General features: G+C 42.5%; 2 protein-coding genes across 11 annotated transcripts in view; one reads left to right on the top strand and one right to left on the bottom strand.

Moving 5' to 3' along the window:
- The first annotated feature begins 55 nt into the window (after positions 1-55).
- On the top strand, positions 56-7,131 carry PLPP5 (phospholipid phosphatase 5). Of its 6 annotated transcripts, none has more exons than XM_007962196.3 (7): positions 56-553; positions 685-793; positions 1,233-1,323; positions 1,732-1,795; positions 2,299-2,423; positions 3,439-3,567; positions 5,632-7,131. In XM_007962196.3, the coding sequence occupies exons 1-7, from the start codon at positions 330-332 to the stop codon at positions 5,793-5,795; spliced, it is 906 nt and encodes a 301-aa protein (XP_007960387.1). In that variant the 5' UTR covers positions 56-329; the 3' UTR covers positions 5,796-7,131. The 6 variants fall into 6 exon arrangements, with proteins under 6 accessions (XP_007960387.1, XP_037839523.1, XP_007960388.1 ...); XM_037983595.2 differs by having other exon boundaries at positions 57-553; positions 1,290-1,323; positions 3,397-3,567; XM_007962197.3 differs by having other exon boundaries at positions 57-553; positions 1,287-1,323; positions 3,397-3,567.
- Positions 7,132-7,496: 365 nt separating this feature from the next.
- The window catches only part of DDHD2 (DDHD domain containing 2), a 29,793-nt gene continuing 22,138 nt past the window's right edge, over positions 7,497-15,151 (bottom strand). For 3 of the 5 annotated variants that reach the window (XM_037983586.2, XM_037983581.2, XM_037983584.2), the window contains 2 exons: positions 10,110-10,217; positions 7,497-9,658 (listed from right to left, as the gene is read on the bottom strand). In XM_037983586.2, the coding sequence (XP_037839514.1) occupies positions 10,136-10,217 (82 nt within the window). In that variant the 3' untranslated portion in view covers positions 7,497-9,658; positions 10,110-10,135. Of the gene's footprint in view, positions 9,695-10,109; positions 10,218-15,151 lie in introns of all 5 variants that reach the window. The other 2 variants (XM_037983582.2, XM_037983585.2) reach the window with 1 other exon arrangement.

The raw sequence follows: 15,151 nt of genomic DNA, 5'->3' as shown, positions 1-15,151 counted from the left end.
TGCCAGTAATTTTTTGCTACAACACTCTGGGCAGGAGGCCATCCTGGGTGGGAGGACTAAATGACACAATCTAGCCAACCTCAGCCAGTGTAGTTTCCTGCAGAATGCGGCTGTGTTGCTAAGGAACCAGGATCTGAGAGCGAGCTGTTTGGTTTTCTGTTTAGAGGCGAGGTCCCGGGAGAAGACTGCTCCCCGCGGTTGTGTGGTTGGGGTGTGGAGAGGAGCTGCTCATGGACCGCACGCCGACCTACTCGGCTGAAACTGGGGCGTTGGCTCCCTGCTGAACGCACCGGAGGGCAGCTCCGCTGACTTTGCGTCCCCTTTGCCAGATGATGCCCTCGGCACAGCCGCCAGGCCGGCTTCCTGGGCAGCGGCCGGAGCGCAGGCGGCTGGGAGAGGGGGCGGTGAGCAGTTCCCGGCCCGGCCCTCCCCGCGGAGGCGGCCACGTCAGCGCGGCGTCGCTCGGGGCTCGCGACCGGATGGGGAAGGCGGCGGCGGCGGCGGCCTTTGGGGCCGAAGTGGGCGTGCGGCTCGCGCTGTTCGCGGCCTTCCTGTAAGATCCACGGCCGGGTCCGGGCGGCCCCGCTTCCCAGGCAGGCAGGCGGCAGGGGGCGGCGGGCCGGGCAGTGGGGAAGCAGGGAGGAAGCCAGGCGACCTGCTCTGCGCTTCTTTGTTCCCCTCTAGGGTGACGGAGCTGCTCCCCCCGTTCCAGAGACTCATCCAGCCGGAGGAGATGTGGCTCTACCGGAACCCCTATGTGGAGGCGGAGTATTTCCCCACCAAGCCGATGTTTGTGCGTGGAGAAAGATCGTCCCTCTTCCCTCCCCGTAACCGGGCTTCCCGCGGGCACCTGTGCTTTTTCCTCCGTGGAGACGGCCTCTGTAGGGACCCACTACCCACTCCGCTGCTATGCGCTGGGTTCCGCCTCCTAGGGCTCTAGTGTTTAAGATCCTGATTGAGAGAGGAGGATGTCCGAGCCTCTTTCGGCTGATACAACGTTTTCCCGGGTGCTCTGTGCCTCAGCCTGAGGTACCGGGGCCTGAGCCGCACAGTTGCTGCTGTTCACTGGTGGCGCCGCCTGGCTCCCGGTTATGCGCATTCAGACACCTTATTGTTAGCGCGAGTCCTGCTGTTTCACGTTCCTCTTTCCTGTAGGAGCTACTTTAACCATGAATGTGGCTTTTTTTTTTTTTTTTTTTAAATTGTTTTTAACCTCTGACATTCTAATTTAGGTTATTGCATTTCTCTCTCCACTGTCTCTGATCTTCCTGGCCAAATTTCTCAAGAAGGCAGACACAAGAGACAGCAGACAAGCCTGCCTGGGTGAGCACTAGTCCTTTCTGGCCGGTGTCTTCGTGCTGGGAACCTAGGAAGTCGTTGTGGGGTTCAGCCACGGTGAGCCTGTGTGGAGGCCACTGAGTTCTGCATTCCTAAAAGAACTCCATCCCCGCGGGAGAGGAAAATAGCACTGCAGGGACTTGGTTATGCAGGCTACACCGCAGGCAGCCCTGTGCCTAAATGCACTGGGTTATTTGTACTTCAGAAATGTCTTTGGCCTAGTACAAAAGTTCTCGACTACAAAAGTGATCACTGAAGACCTTAATTATTTTTGTGCCCAGGTCTGGTTGGATTCTATCCATCTCAGAAACAGTACGGCTGCTCTCTTAATGAGGCTATGACCATGCCTTTCCTCCTAGACAGATCCTTCTAACTTATGGCTTTGCTTTGCAGCTGCCAGCCTTGCCCTGGCTCTGAATGGCGTCTTTACCAACACAATAAAGCTGATCGTAGGGAGGTAAGTGACGACAGCTAACCACCTCAGCGTCTGCTTCAGCCCTTACCCACCAGGACAGTGGTGGTGTCCACCACACGTCTTTCTCATTCTTTTCCCTTTATCTTCACTCTGATTTTTCTTTTCTCATTCAACGCTTACTCCCTTCCCCATACCTCAGTCCTCCAGGTGACACCTGGGCTCTTCTCTGCCCTGAACAGCATTTCCCACCAACGGCCACAGCAGAGCCGGTCAGTGTCCTCTTGAGCACCTCCTGAAGCTGCAGTGTCATTTGCTGTTTGCCCTAGAAACTAATCATGTACTGGAGTGGGATTTTCCCCTAATTTAAATGCTGACCTTGGAAGTAAGACTTTTCTCTTAGTGTGGTGACTATACTAATCCAGTTACTTTATTTTGCCTGGGGCACTGTTTGACCAATAGTTAACAGGATTATTAATGTCTGCTACAACTGAAAAATAATTTCTGGAGTTAATGATTTACGTTCCAACCATGCTTCTTGCTTCCAGGCCACGCCCAGATTTCTTCTACCGCTGCTTCCCTGATGGGCTAGCCCATTCTGACTTGATGTGTACAGGGGATAAGGACGTGGTGAATGAGGGCCGAAAGAGCTTCCCCAGCGGACATTCTTCCTGTATGACTATCATATGGACTCTACCCCATGCTTGTTTTCATGTCATTGAATTTAACCTAGAAAGCTAGTAGGCTAGTAGGGATGGGAAAATCTGACTACTCTTGTTTCTAGAATTTGGAAACCCCGCCCCCTGCCCCCCCGCCCCCTTCTTTAGTAACTCCACAGTTTAGCAAGTCTGAGCTTTGACTATCTGGGTAAATATTACAGAACAGAAAGAATTTACCTTTATAAGATTTGCACAGTTAATTATTATATTATTTGCCTAGATCCTGCAATCTTGTACTAGCAGTAAAAATACCTTTAACAAAGAGTTTATGTGTGCCAGGTGCTTGGAAGCATTTTCATTTACCTAATTATAGCTCACAATAATCCAGTGAGGTGGGGACTGTTATTTTTATGAGTCCCATTTATAGATGAGGAAACTAAAGCATCAAGTTAATTCATATAGCTAGTATTCTGAAAACTATACTCTGATAAAACATGAACTTTGGGGCACTAAGTCCTTCATTTTTCTTTTTGTTTCCCTTTCCTTCACAATGATTTACACTAGAAGTACACACAAAAAAGGATTAGAACATCCTCATGGCCGCGTGTGGTGGCTCATACCTGTAATCCCAGCAATTGGGAGGCCAAGGCATGCAGGTCACTTGAGGCCAGGAGTTCGAGACCAGGCTAACCAACATGGCGAAATCCCGTCTCTACTAAAAATAAAAAAATTAGCCGTGTGTGGTGGCACATGCAAATAGTCCCAGTTACTCAGGAGGCTGAGGCAGGAGAATCGCTTGAACCCGGGTGGTGGTGGTTGCAGTGAGCCGAGATGGTGCCACTGCACTCCAGCCTGGATGACAGAGCAAGACTCTGTCTCAAAAATAAATAGATAAAAACATACTCATGCTTCCTAGCCTCCTATGTGGGGATGAATGAGGTAGCTTCCTTTAAAAGACGCACCACTTAAAAGTTTTTGTTGTTCCAGTTGCATTTGCTGGTCTGGCCTTTGCTTCCTTTTACCTGGCAGGGAAGTTACACTGCTTCACACCACAAGGCCGTGGGAAATCTTGGAGGTTCTGTGCCTTTCTGTCACCTCTACTTTTTGCAGCTGTGATTGCACTGTCCCGCACATGTGACTACAAGCATCACTGGCAAGGTAAGCAAAGTACTCAAGCCATGGAAGTTTGCATATTTCACTCATTTTATTCCTAGCACCTAGCATAGAGGAGATGGTTACTCAATATCTGCTGAATGAACAAAATAATGAATATGGATGATCTGGGTTCTATACTAAGAATATACATTTAAAATTATAGGAAAGATAAGACAAAAAGTTTGCCAAAGATATCCTAATTTTTCCATTATTTGAAGCATTGTAAGTTCAAGTTAAACTGCATCTACAGGAAATTTAAAACCTCAGAGTTCAATTTACTCTCTTAAAAATTAGGTTCAGCCGGGCGCGGTGGCTCAAGCCTGTAATCCCAGCACTTTGGGAGGCCGAAGCGGGCGGATCACGAGGTCAGGAGATCGAGACCATCCTGGCTAACACAGTGAAACCCCGTCTCTACTAAAAATACAAGAAAATTAGCCGGGTGTGGTGGCAGGCGCCTGTAGTCCCAGCTACTCGGGAGGCTGAGGCAGGAGAATGGCGTGAACCCGGGAGGCGGAGCTTGCAGTGAGCCGAGATCGCGCCACTGCACTCCAGCCTGGGGCACAGAGCAAGACTCCGTCTCAAAAAAAAAAAAAAAAAAAAAAAAAAATTAGGTTCATTGTCATAGGACTTTTGTTCAAAAACATAAGTAAAATTCAAGAAAACGTAAAATTATAATTAAACCAAACAAGTTTAAGCTGAATGCTATAGTAAGTAAAATATCCAAATTGTAGAACACCTGGCTGGGCATGGTGGCCCACGCTTGTAATTCCAGCACTTTGGGAGGCTGAGGCAGGTGGATCGCCTGAAGTCAGGAGTTCAAGACCATCCTGGCCAACATATTGAAACCCCGTCTCTACTAAAAATACAAAAACTGAGGCCAGGCGCAGTGGCTCACGCCTGTAATCCCAGCACTTTGGGAGGGTGAGGTGGGTGGATTACCTGAGGTCAGGAGTTCAAGACCAGCCTGAGCAACAGAATGAAATGCTATCTCTACTAAAAATACAAAATTAGCTAGGCGTGGTGGCACATGCCTTTCATCCCAGCTGCTTGGGAGGCTGAGGCAGGAGAATGGCTTGAACCTGGGAGGTAGAGGTTGCAGTGAGCTGACATCGCACCACTGCACTCCAGCCTGGGCAATGAGAGCAAAACTCTGTCTCAAAAATAAATAAATAAAAATACAAAAATTAGCCAGGCATGGTGGCACATGCTTGTAATCCCAGCTACTCAGAAGGCTGTGGCAGGAGAATCGCTTGAACCCAGAAGGTGGAGGTTGCAGTGAGCTGAGATCACGCCACTGCTCTCCAGTCTGGGTGACAGAGTGAGACTCTGTCTAAAAAAAATAAAAAATTATAGAATACCTTCAAAACCACAATTCCAAAAAAACAGAAGTTCTGCCCACAGGTCTTCAGGAGCCCTATTTTAAATAAACTAGTTTTCTGCAAAGAGAAGCAACTTTTTTTTTTTTTTTTTTTTTTTTTTTTTTTTTTGAGCTATTCTCCTGCCTCAGCCTCCTGAATAGCTGGGATTACAGGCATGTGCCACCACGCCCGGCTAATTTTTGTATTTTTAGTAGAGATGGGGTTTCACTTGGTCAGGCTGGTCTCGATTTCCTGACCTCGTGATCTGCCTGCCTCGTCATCTTAAAGTGCTGGGATTATAGGCGTGAGCCACTGCGCCCGGCGAGAAGCAACGCTTAAAATACTTTATTCCTTCCTCTAGGACCCTTTAAAGGGTGAAAATGGGTAGATGAATAGCAGTAAGTGGACCTTTGTTACTCTTCTGAGTTAGAAAAATTCTAATTTAGTACACTCAGAACAAAGCTTATTATACTTACTTAAGATGTGTTTTGATTTGGTGTTCAGAGAGCAACCTGACAATGATAATCCTGTAACTATGATAAAATTGAGAATAAAAATATTTTATTTAGAAACCATAAATCTGGAATTGAGGTTATTTTAAGCCCCACCGTAGAGTATCCTGGAGGGCCAGGTCCTCTATGCTACATGTGTTTGTAGTAGGATTTAGGAGCCTAATATTAAGAGAAGACATTGTTTCCACTCTCTTCAGATGTACTAGTTGGATCCATGATTGGAATGACATTTGCCTATGTCTGCTATCGGCAGTATTATCCTCCTTTGACTGATGCAGAATGCCATAAACCATTTCAAGACAAACTTGCACTTTCCACTGCACAGAAGAAGCCTGAGGATTCTTATTGTTTTGATATTTAAAAATTGAATCTGGCTGGGCATGATGGCTCATGCCTGTAATCACAACACTTTGGGAGGCCGAGGAGGGTGGATCACCTGAGGTCAGGCGTTCGGGACCAGCATGGCCAACATGGTGAAACCCCGTCTCTACTAAAAATACAAAAATTAGCCGGGAGTGGCGATGTGCCTGTAATCCCAGCTACTCGGGAGGCTGAGGTAGGAGAATTGCTTGAACCTGGGAGGCAGAGGTTCCAGTGAGCCAAGATCGTGCCACTGCACTCCGGCCTAGGCAACAGAGCGAGACCCCTCCTCAAAAAAAAAAAAAAAAAATTGAATCTACCTTAATGGAAAACAGGTGAACTAGCCCTCCTAACTGGACCATGCACAAGACAAGAAATTCTGGCCTTTTTTTCCTCTTCCAAGGTGCAAGTGAGGACATAAGCTACACTGTATTCTGCCTCCAAATGATTACACACTTTTGTCCCTGCTCACACAGGTCTATCTTGAGGAGTTACGGTTCTTTTCTACTACTGTATGCCATACATTCTAGTAAAAGGATCTTTCAAAGGTGTCCAACACGTTATAAATCTGGTCTATCAGATTGATATCCGAAGATCTACAGTGTTTTTACATTTAATTTAAACGCCATATATTAGAAAGATCTTGTCACAAAGAAGCCTTTACATAGCCCCATCTTATCTCAGAAGCTAATTATCAAATCTTAATTTCCATTTCGTATAGCTCAAGATCTTAAAATCTAGGGCATGGCCAACTAAATTACTTTGATTCTGTTTACCTTCTCTGATGATAATTCCATCAAGCCTTAAATAGGAAAATGTCGAATCTGGGGTAATTTATCACTTTTGTGCACATCTTATCTGAGTCCAGCCATCTGGTACTGCTGCACATTTTGAACACCGTGGGTATAAACAATTTGTTGAATTACTAAGTGAACACAATAATAAAGAAGAAAATGGTCAGGAGTGTGGTTTCAGCACTACTAACAGATGACTGTTTCTACCTCATTTGACCATAACTGTGCTCGTGAGCTTCCTTCCTTCCATTCATGACTGAAGATCTGCTCAAATGCACCAACACTGCCAAGTGACTAAGGCAGAAAAGAAAAATGACAGGTATCATCATCTGAAGGACAGATGAATCTTTTTCTGCCTCTTCTTCACAATGGGATATAAGGAACAATTACAGGATGTCATCAGAACTCATGCTGTAGGACCTACAGCTCCCTTTCTCTTTATTGTGATTGTACTTTAAATATGACCTTGTCTTTTATGTGTATCTTCCTATATTTTCAATGTATCTATCTTTTTCCTTCAGTAAACCTGATATTCAAATAAAATGGTAAATGTGTGCTTTTTTAAATATTTAAATTACATTAAGGGGCTGGAACTTTAGTAAAGCAAAACACTGAATTACCCATCCGCCATAAGTGATTCAACTGCTGTTATCTATAGTACTGGCTAATATTTACAAATACCAAAGGAAAGTCTCTTATAATTGCCATGCTTTAAATTCTGAACTTAAATTCTGCCTAAGACAATGAAAATACCAGTCAACGGGAAAGAACTTACATATTAGTTCTTTGCCCAAAACTTATTTTTTTGTTTTAGTAATACATAAAGGCAGAGAAAATCATGACTGTATTGATTTTCTTGACTTTGTGACGGGTGAGTCCAGGTAAAAGTAGGCCACTAGTCAGTATGGTTCCATTTTAGTATTTACTAAATTTTTAAATATAATCACGTAAAAAACAAACATTTCAAAAGTGCAAAATATTAGAAATCTAATCAGTGCTATTAATCTTTCCATGCAAACAATCTCTTTTGCTGAGATAAGTGATACTAGTTCTGCAGCTGGGAATATGTACAAAATGATGCTATACCAGACTTTAAAAATAGGCTTGGTCTAGAGATTGCACATAATACAAATGAAGCAGTGCAAATAATATATGACTAAATACAGGATTTCAATCAAGCTTATTATCCTGGGAAGATACAGCTATAATACCATGAATAGACAAGATATAAAGTTTCACAGTTACCCACCCTTCACCACTAGGAAAGAAACATTCCTTAATACAAAGAGTAGTTTATCTGGCTATCCAGGGCTATGCTGTCCATCTTTGGTTACAGGGACTCCCTCTGCTTATCCTTTGGTTTACTCTTAAACAGCACCTGTTCTGCCAATAGGAAGAGTAAACATAAATTTGAAGACCACAACTTGGCAAAAGCTTCCCCTTAATATACAGTGAATACTTAATTCTCAATAACTCAGAGTTTATATACTTTTAAAAAAATAAAGTATTCCATATATCTGAAACTTAGTGGCATACTTAGCATTAGGCTATAAGGAGATGACAAAGAAAGGCCAGGCCTGACCTATACCCCAACCTTACCTCTACAGTCTCCATGGTGACAGTAATTACCCTTCATTTTCCTTTTCTCTCCAGAAAGGGATAAAGATCACTGCTGTCTAAGGAATGGCTTAGTAAATATTAAATGCCAGTGGCTTCGGAAACCATAACATTTATAAAAAAATTTATAAACAGTAAACCACAGCTCGCCTGCCTTTGCCACTCTATAAACAGAGGCCTGTGGAATCTGAGAGCAAGTATAAAGGACTATCATAAAGAGAACTACAAAGACAGTGACAAACTCTGACCAAGGAAGAAGAAAAATCTACAGCAAAGTAGTGAAAAGACGCCTTGACAAAATTAGTGTGCAGTCACTTATGTTCTTAGAAGTAAACCTCACTTCATATGTTCCAGACTCGGCTGACACTGACTGCAATAGCTGTTTCTTGGACCCTACAGAAATAAGTTTTTCTTTCAGAATAAGTTAAATATTTCCCCCTAGCCAAACCTACCTGCCAACCAATGCTGCCTATGCCAGGAGCCTTTTAAATATGCTTTGCAGATTATGGATGCCTAAGAAGGAAAGAGGATACACAATACTACCTTAGCCCAAGTAGAAATGGCAGGTGACAAATTCTGTTTCACCATAAAGGCACCACTAAAAGATTTTATTTAGAACCTCAGCAGCCTGTACAGCTACATAATTTCAGGTTCATCAGCTTTTACAACTACTTTCAACATAAGAATAGAAGCTATTAGCAAATAACTTATATCAAATATAAAAGGGAGGCCTAGGATATACAACATCTTTGCTTTATAAAGATGCATCTAACATGAACTAACTTGTCAACTTTAGACTCTTACAGCAGCTCAAACAGTTGCAAAAACAATGAACATCAGTGATTTCTGGCAATAAGTCTGTCAGTCAGTTCTAAGAGAGTAAACAACACTTTTTTAAAGCTACATTTTAGTCTTTCTTCATATACTACATATAAGAAAGAAATGCAGGTTAAAAAATAAATCACCCAAAAGTCTTTTTCATATCCACTGAGACTTAGCCTTCAGTTCAATACAAACAAGAGATAAGTGTACTCCAAAATGCCTTCTAAATCTCAAGAATCTGTTTCCAAACTAGAACATTTTCTAAAGATAAGCAATAAGTTCCTTAAAAACATGTGTACGCCACCCAAAACAAATCAAACCCAAAATAGGCTATACACCATGTCAAGTACTAATCAATAAAGTGTGGCACCTACAAACTATCATCAAAGAATTAAAGATACAAACCACCCCCAGCTATGAAGAAAAAATGGCAAGTGTTTATATGAAGCCAGTGGTTAAAAGTAATAAGGCCTTTTGCTTTTCCATTCATTTCCAAAGAGGAAGATTATCTCCCAAAGACCACAGTGGTGAGTAAGTGGCAGCCAACATGCAGGAAATGACGCAGCTGAGGAGAGGAAAATTGCAGCAACAAACAGGTGGATTTTCTGGGGAAGGATCCCTCAATGTCCGTCTAGGGAAGAAAGTGGGAGAAGAGCTGCAGTCACAACTGGAAGGCAACCACACAGAATGCCAGAGTCGAATATACAGACTTTGTAATTTCACATCTAAAAGGCTGAGTAATTTAAATCTCAGGATGGGTGGTTGGTAATTAAAATCATAACTGTTGCCACAGTAATTCTTAGTAACAGAACCATTAAGACTCTGAGTTCAGATCCTAAAAAATGACAGGTGTCATTGGACAAAATCTCTAGCAAAACAGACATACACTAATCTTCCTCTAAATGGGCTACTGTGTTTTTTTCCCCATAAATTTCTACCAGTCCCTCTAAAAACGAATAGCAGCCTAGATCCTGGTGATAGACAATAGCAAGTATATTTACAAAGAGCTTGAGGCTCCATCGCTCATTATAACATGTGAATATGTAAGAATTACACTACATACACGACATTTTAAAACTTACATTAAGCAGGCATAGATGGATTATTTTTACTGTAAAGGCTGATCAAGGAAGATACCCTGGGTTTGGTAGATCTCTTTGAGGACCAGTAATACTGTATCTTCAGACTCCCTATAAAGAAAAAAATTATATTGAGAAAAGGAACTAACCTTTGTGCCAAATGTTTTACATATATTATCTCATTTAATCCATACAACCATTTTGCAAGTTTATTTTTCACTTTTGCAAAGAAATGAGATTCAGAGGTAATGTAATTGGCAGTGGTTTGGAAGGTGACCTAGCAAAGAACTCTGGCATTAAATCTAGTAATATAAAAAAGCTAGTAAGAGAGGCTGGGTGCGGTGGCTCACGCCTGTAATCCTAACACTCTGGGAGGCTGAGGTGAACAAGTCACTACAGGTCTGGAGTTTGAGCTAGCCTGGCCAACATGGTGAAACCCCATCTCCACTAAAAATACAAAAGCTAGGGCCAGGCACGGTGGCTCACGCCTGTAATCCCAGCACTTTGGGAGGCCGAGGTGGTTGGATCACGAGGCCAGGAGTTCGAGACCAACCTGGCCAATATGGTGAAACCCCGTCTCTACTAAAAATACAAAAATTAGCAGGGTGTGGTGGTACGCACCTGTAGTCCCAGCTACTGGGGAGACTGAGGTAGAAAAATCACTTGAACCTGGGAGGCGGAGGTTGCAGTGAGCCGAGATCACGCCACTGCACTCTAGCCTGGGCGATAGGTGAGACTCCCTCTAAAAAAAAAAAAAACTAGCCAGGCATGGCAGCATGTGCCTATAGTCCCAGCTATTCATGAGGCTGAGGCAGGAGAATTGCTTGAACCCAGGAGGCGAAGGTTGCAGTGAGCCGAAGGTTGCAGAGAGCCACTGCACTTCAGCCTGGGCCACAGAGTGAGACTCCGTCTCAAAAAAAAAAAAAAAACAAAGAGGCCAGTAAGAAATAACCAAGAATTGTTCCTTTTCCACAGAGATCATTCTAGAGACACTACTGAAGAATTATCCAGTTGGTCACCTTAACTTTTAAAATATTATGCACTTTTTGGAAAAGGTAATACAATCATAAGGTTCCAAATTCCAAAAATATAATAAAGTAATGAAGTCTCCCTCCCACCTTTGTTCCTCAACCACCACCAGTTCCCATCTTCTGACAACCAGTGTTATCAATTTCTCATGCATTTTCCAGATATTATTCTATGTATGCACAAGCAATTACTTACATCCACAGTTCATAACGAAATTTGATTTAAAAAGATTAACATTCATGAGGGACTGCCTTAAGGATATAAGGCTCTAATTCTTCTAGATCTGTGGTTCAACATTTATGGAGTCATGCATACTTTTGAGAATCTAATGAAATTATGGATTTCTCCCCAGAAAGGATCACATTGCAACCACAATTATAAATGTGTATTTCACTGGATTCATAGACTTCCCTCATCTCCCACAAACTCATAGACACAGACCCCAGCTTAAGAAATTCCTGTATCAACAAGTGGGAATTAGCTCTATCAGATATTAAAATGGTACATAAATAAGCAAATCAATAAATAAGAAGTTGAGAAATAGTCCCATTTATGTATAGGAATTTAATTAAGTGGCCATGCACGGTGGCTCACATCTATAATCCTAACATTCTGGGAGGTTGAGGCAGGTGGATCACCTGAGGTCAGGAGTTCGAGACCAGCCTGGCCAACATAGTGAAACCCCATCTCTACCAAAAATACAAAAACTAGCTGGGCATGGTGGCGCATGCCTATATCCCAGCTACTCAAGAAGCTGAGGCAGGAACATCATTTGAACCCAGAAGGCAGAGGTTGCAGTGAGCCAAGATCATACTACTGCACTTCAGCCTGGGCGACATAGCAAGACTCTGTCTCAGAAAAAAACCAAAGAATTTAATTAAGATAGAATCTCAAATCTATTAATAGTGTTGAGACATGTGGGGAAAAAAGGACCTGAATCTGAATCAGATTTATATGTAAAAATGAGATGATAAAATATTAGAATAGCCAGGCATGGTGTTGCACACCTGCAATCCCAACTACTCAGGAGGCCAAGGAAAGAGGATTGCTTGAGCCCAGGAATTGAAGGGCCTAGTGCACTAAGATCATGCCTGTGAAAAGCCACTGCATTCCAGCCTGGGCAACATAGCAAGATCCTGTTTCTTAAAAAAAGAAAAAATAAATAAATACATATGGAATATACTGTGTTGGCTGGGCGCGGTGGCTCATGCCTATAATCCCAGCACTTCGGGAGGCCGAGGTGGTTGGATCGCTTGAGGTCAGGAGTTTGAGACCAGCCTGACCAACATGGTGAAACTCTGTCTCTACTAAAAAGACAAAATTAGCCAGGTGTGGTGGTACACACCTGTAATCCTGGCTACTTGGGAGGCTGAGGCAGGAGAATCACTTGAACCTGGGAGGCAGAGGTTGCAATGAGCCAAGATCACACCACTGCACTCCAGCCTGGGCGACAGGGTGAGACTCCATCTCAAAAAACAAAAACAAACAAACAAAAACTGTGGTAAGAATTTTTTAAGAAAGTAAGGAAGATCTTTCTGAGTATGACACAAATTCCAGAAACTAAAAAGCAAATGTCAACACATTTGATTACATAAAAATAAAAATTTTGACCGGACACAGTGGCTCACGCCTATAATCCCCACACTTTGGGAGGCAGGTGCAGGTGGATCACCTGAGGTCAGGAGTTCAAGACCAGCCTGGCCAACATGGTGAAACCCCATCTCTACTAACAATACAAAAATTTTAGCTAGGCATGGTGGCGCATGCCTGTAATCCCAGCTACTCAGGAAGCTGAGGTACAAGAATCGCTTGAACCTGGGAGGCAGAGGTTGCAGTGAGCCAAGATCATACCACAGCAGTCCAGCCTGGGCAACAGAGTGAGACTCCTTCTCAAAAAAAAAAAAAAAAAAGTTGTTGGCCAGATATGGTGGCTTACACCTGTAATCCCAACACTTTGGGAAGCCAAGTGGGAGGATCACTGGAGCCCAGGAGTTCAAGACCAGCCTGGGCAGCATGGCAAAACCCCATTTCCACAAAAAAATTTAAAAAATGAGCTGGGCATGGTGGTACACACTTGTGGTCCTAGCTACTCCCAGCTGCTCGGGAGGCTGAGATGGGAGGATGGCATGAGTCCAAGGTCGAGGCTGCAGTGAGCTATAATCACACCAATGCACTCCAGCCTGGGTGATAAATAGAGGGAGACTCTCTCACAAAAAAAAAAAAAAAAAAAAAAAAAAAAAAAAATTCTGCTGCAGAGCAAATGAAACTCTCAAACACTGCTGATGGAGATGTAAACTGCTGGTGGCAAAACAGTTCGGCAGTTTCTTTCGAAGATACACCTCCATGTAGCATCCACCCATCCCATTCCTATTTACCCAAGAATATGTGCAGGTCAAGTCTTATAGAACGTTCCTAGCAGCTTTATTTGTTAATAGCCCAAAACTGGAAACTATCCAAATATTCATCAACAGGTGAATGGATAAACTGTGATGTATCAATATAATGGAATACTACTCAGCAATAAAAAGGAACAAATTATTGATACACACAACATGGATTACGTCTATAATCCCAACAGCTTGGGGGGCCAAAGCAAGAGGACTGCTTGAGGCCAGGAATTTGACACCAGCAGGGGTAACATAGTGAGACCCCATCTCTACAAAAATAAATTAAAAAAAAAAAATTAGGCCCAGTGGCACATGCCTGCAGTCCCAGCTTCTCAGGAGGCTGAGATGGGAGGATCCCTTGAGCCTAAGAGGATCCCTTGAGCCCAGAGATCTAGGCAACAGTGAGCCATGATTGTGTCACTGCACTCCAGCCTGGATGACAGAACAAGATTCTGTCTCAAAAAAAAAAAAAAAAAAAGAGCTAAATGCCAAACAACAAAAGTATATACTGTAGGATTCCAAATACAAGTCATAAGCAAACTACAGTGACAGATCAGTGGCTCCCTGGAAATGAGGAGTGAGGAAAAGAAGGAAGGGATTACAAAAGGCACAAGGAAACTTTTGAGAGTGATGAATATGTTAAGTTGATTATAGTGACGGCTTCACAGGCGTATACATGTCAAAACTCATCAAATGTGTATTCTTTTAATATGTGCAGTATATTGTACATTTTTCACCCAACAAATTGGCAAAGATTTAAAATTATTAAAACTGTTGGAAAAGCTGTGGAGAAACACACACTTTCATACATTATTGCTGGGAGTATAAAAAGGTACAACCTCTTATTTGGCAATATTTATCAAATTTTACAAATGTGTATACCCTTTATGCCATTGATTCCGATTTGAAGTATTTTACATTACAGATATACTCATGAGTAGGTGAAATGACACGAACAAGGTATGTGCAAAAGAAAAGGAAAGCTGAAAGTCCACGAGTAGAGGACGGCTTAAATAAATTATGGTGTATTTAGACAATGGAAGACTATGTAGCTAAAAAAAAATGAGGAAACTACATATAATAGGTTAAAAAATGCCAAGATATACTAGTAGAAAAAACAAGGCACAGAACATTGTCTTTAATATGACACTATTTATATTTTTAAAAGAAGGGAAAGAATATATTCACATACATATATTTATTATGGAGGCATAAAATGGATGGCTAGATATTTTACAGTAGCTGTATATGGGGAAGAAACTAGTTGCAAGGAACAAAATTAAAAATAAGCTTTTCATTATTTTTCTTTCTTTGAATTTCAAACCATATGAATGTGCTGCCCACACAAAAATATTAAAAGAACTCTTCTTTCTTTTCTGTCAAGCCAGATCACCAGAGATCATTCTTAGCATGATTTTAGTCCCTTACAAGATTGCTTTTAATGAACTGCACTTTGATTTTATGTCATGGCCTCTACTGTATTTATTACATACAAATGATAGTGATTGCATCAGATAATTCCTTATCAGAATTCAAGAGAAAAATTCTTCTTAGGACCTTTGAGCTTGCCTTTTTTTTTTTTTTTTTTTTTGAGATGCAGTCTCACTCTGTCACCCAGGCTGGAGTGCA

Source organism: Chlorocebus sabaeus, chromosome 8 (assembly GCF_047675955.1).
Source record: "Chlorocebus sabaeus isolate Y175 chromosome 8, mChlSab1.0.hap1, whole genome shotgun sequence".
NCBI lineage: Eukaryota > Metazoa > Chordata > Mammalia > Primates > Cercopithecidae > Chlorocebus > Chlorocebus sabaeus.
Note: the sequence above shows the minus strand (reverse complement) of the source record. Positions and strands in the feature narration are given on the sequence as shown.

What these genes read in the sequence shown, in the direction of transcription:
- PLPP5 (XM_007962195.3), top strand. Translation starts at nt 330, where the DNA reads ATGATGCCCTCGGCACAGCCGCCAGGCCGGCTTCCTGGGCAGCGGCCG. An exon ending in ATAAAGCTGATCGTAGGGAG is followed by an intron (nt 1,796 to 2,298) that starts GTAAGTGACGAC and finishes TCTTGCTTCCAG; the next exon opens with GCCACGCCCAGATTTCTTCT. An exon ending in CCCCAGCGGACATTCTTCCT is followed by an intron (nt 2,424 to 3,396) that starts GTATGACTATCA and finishes TTGTTGTTCCAG; the next exon opens with TTGCATTTGCTGGTCTGGCC.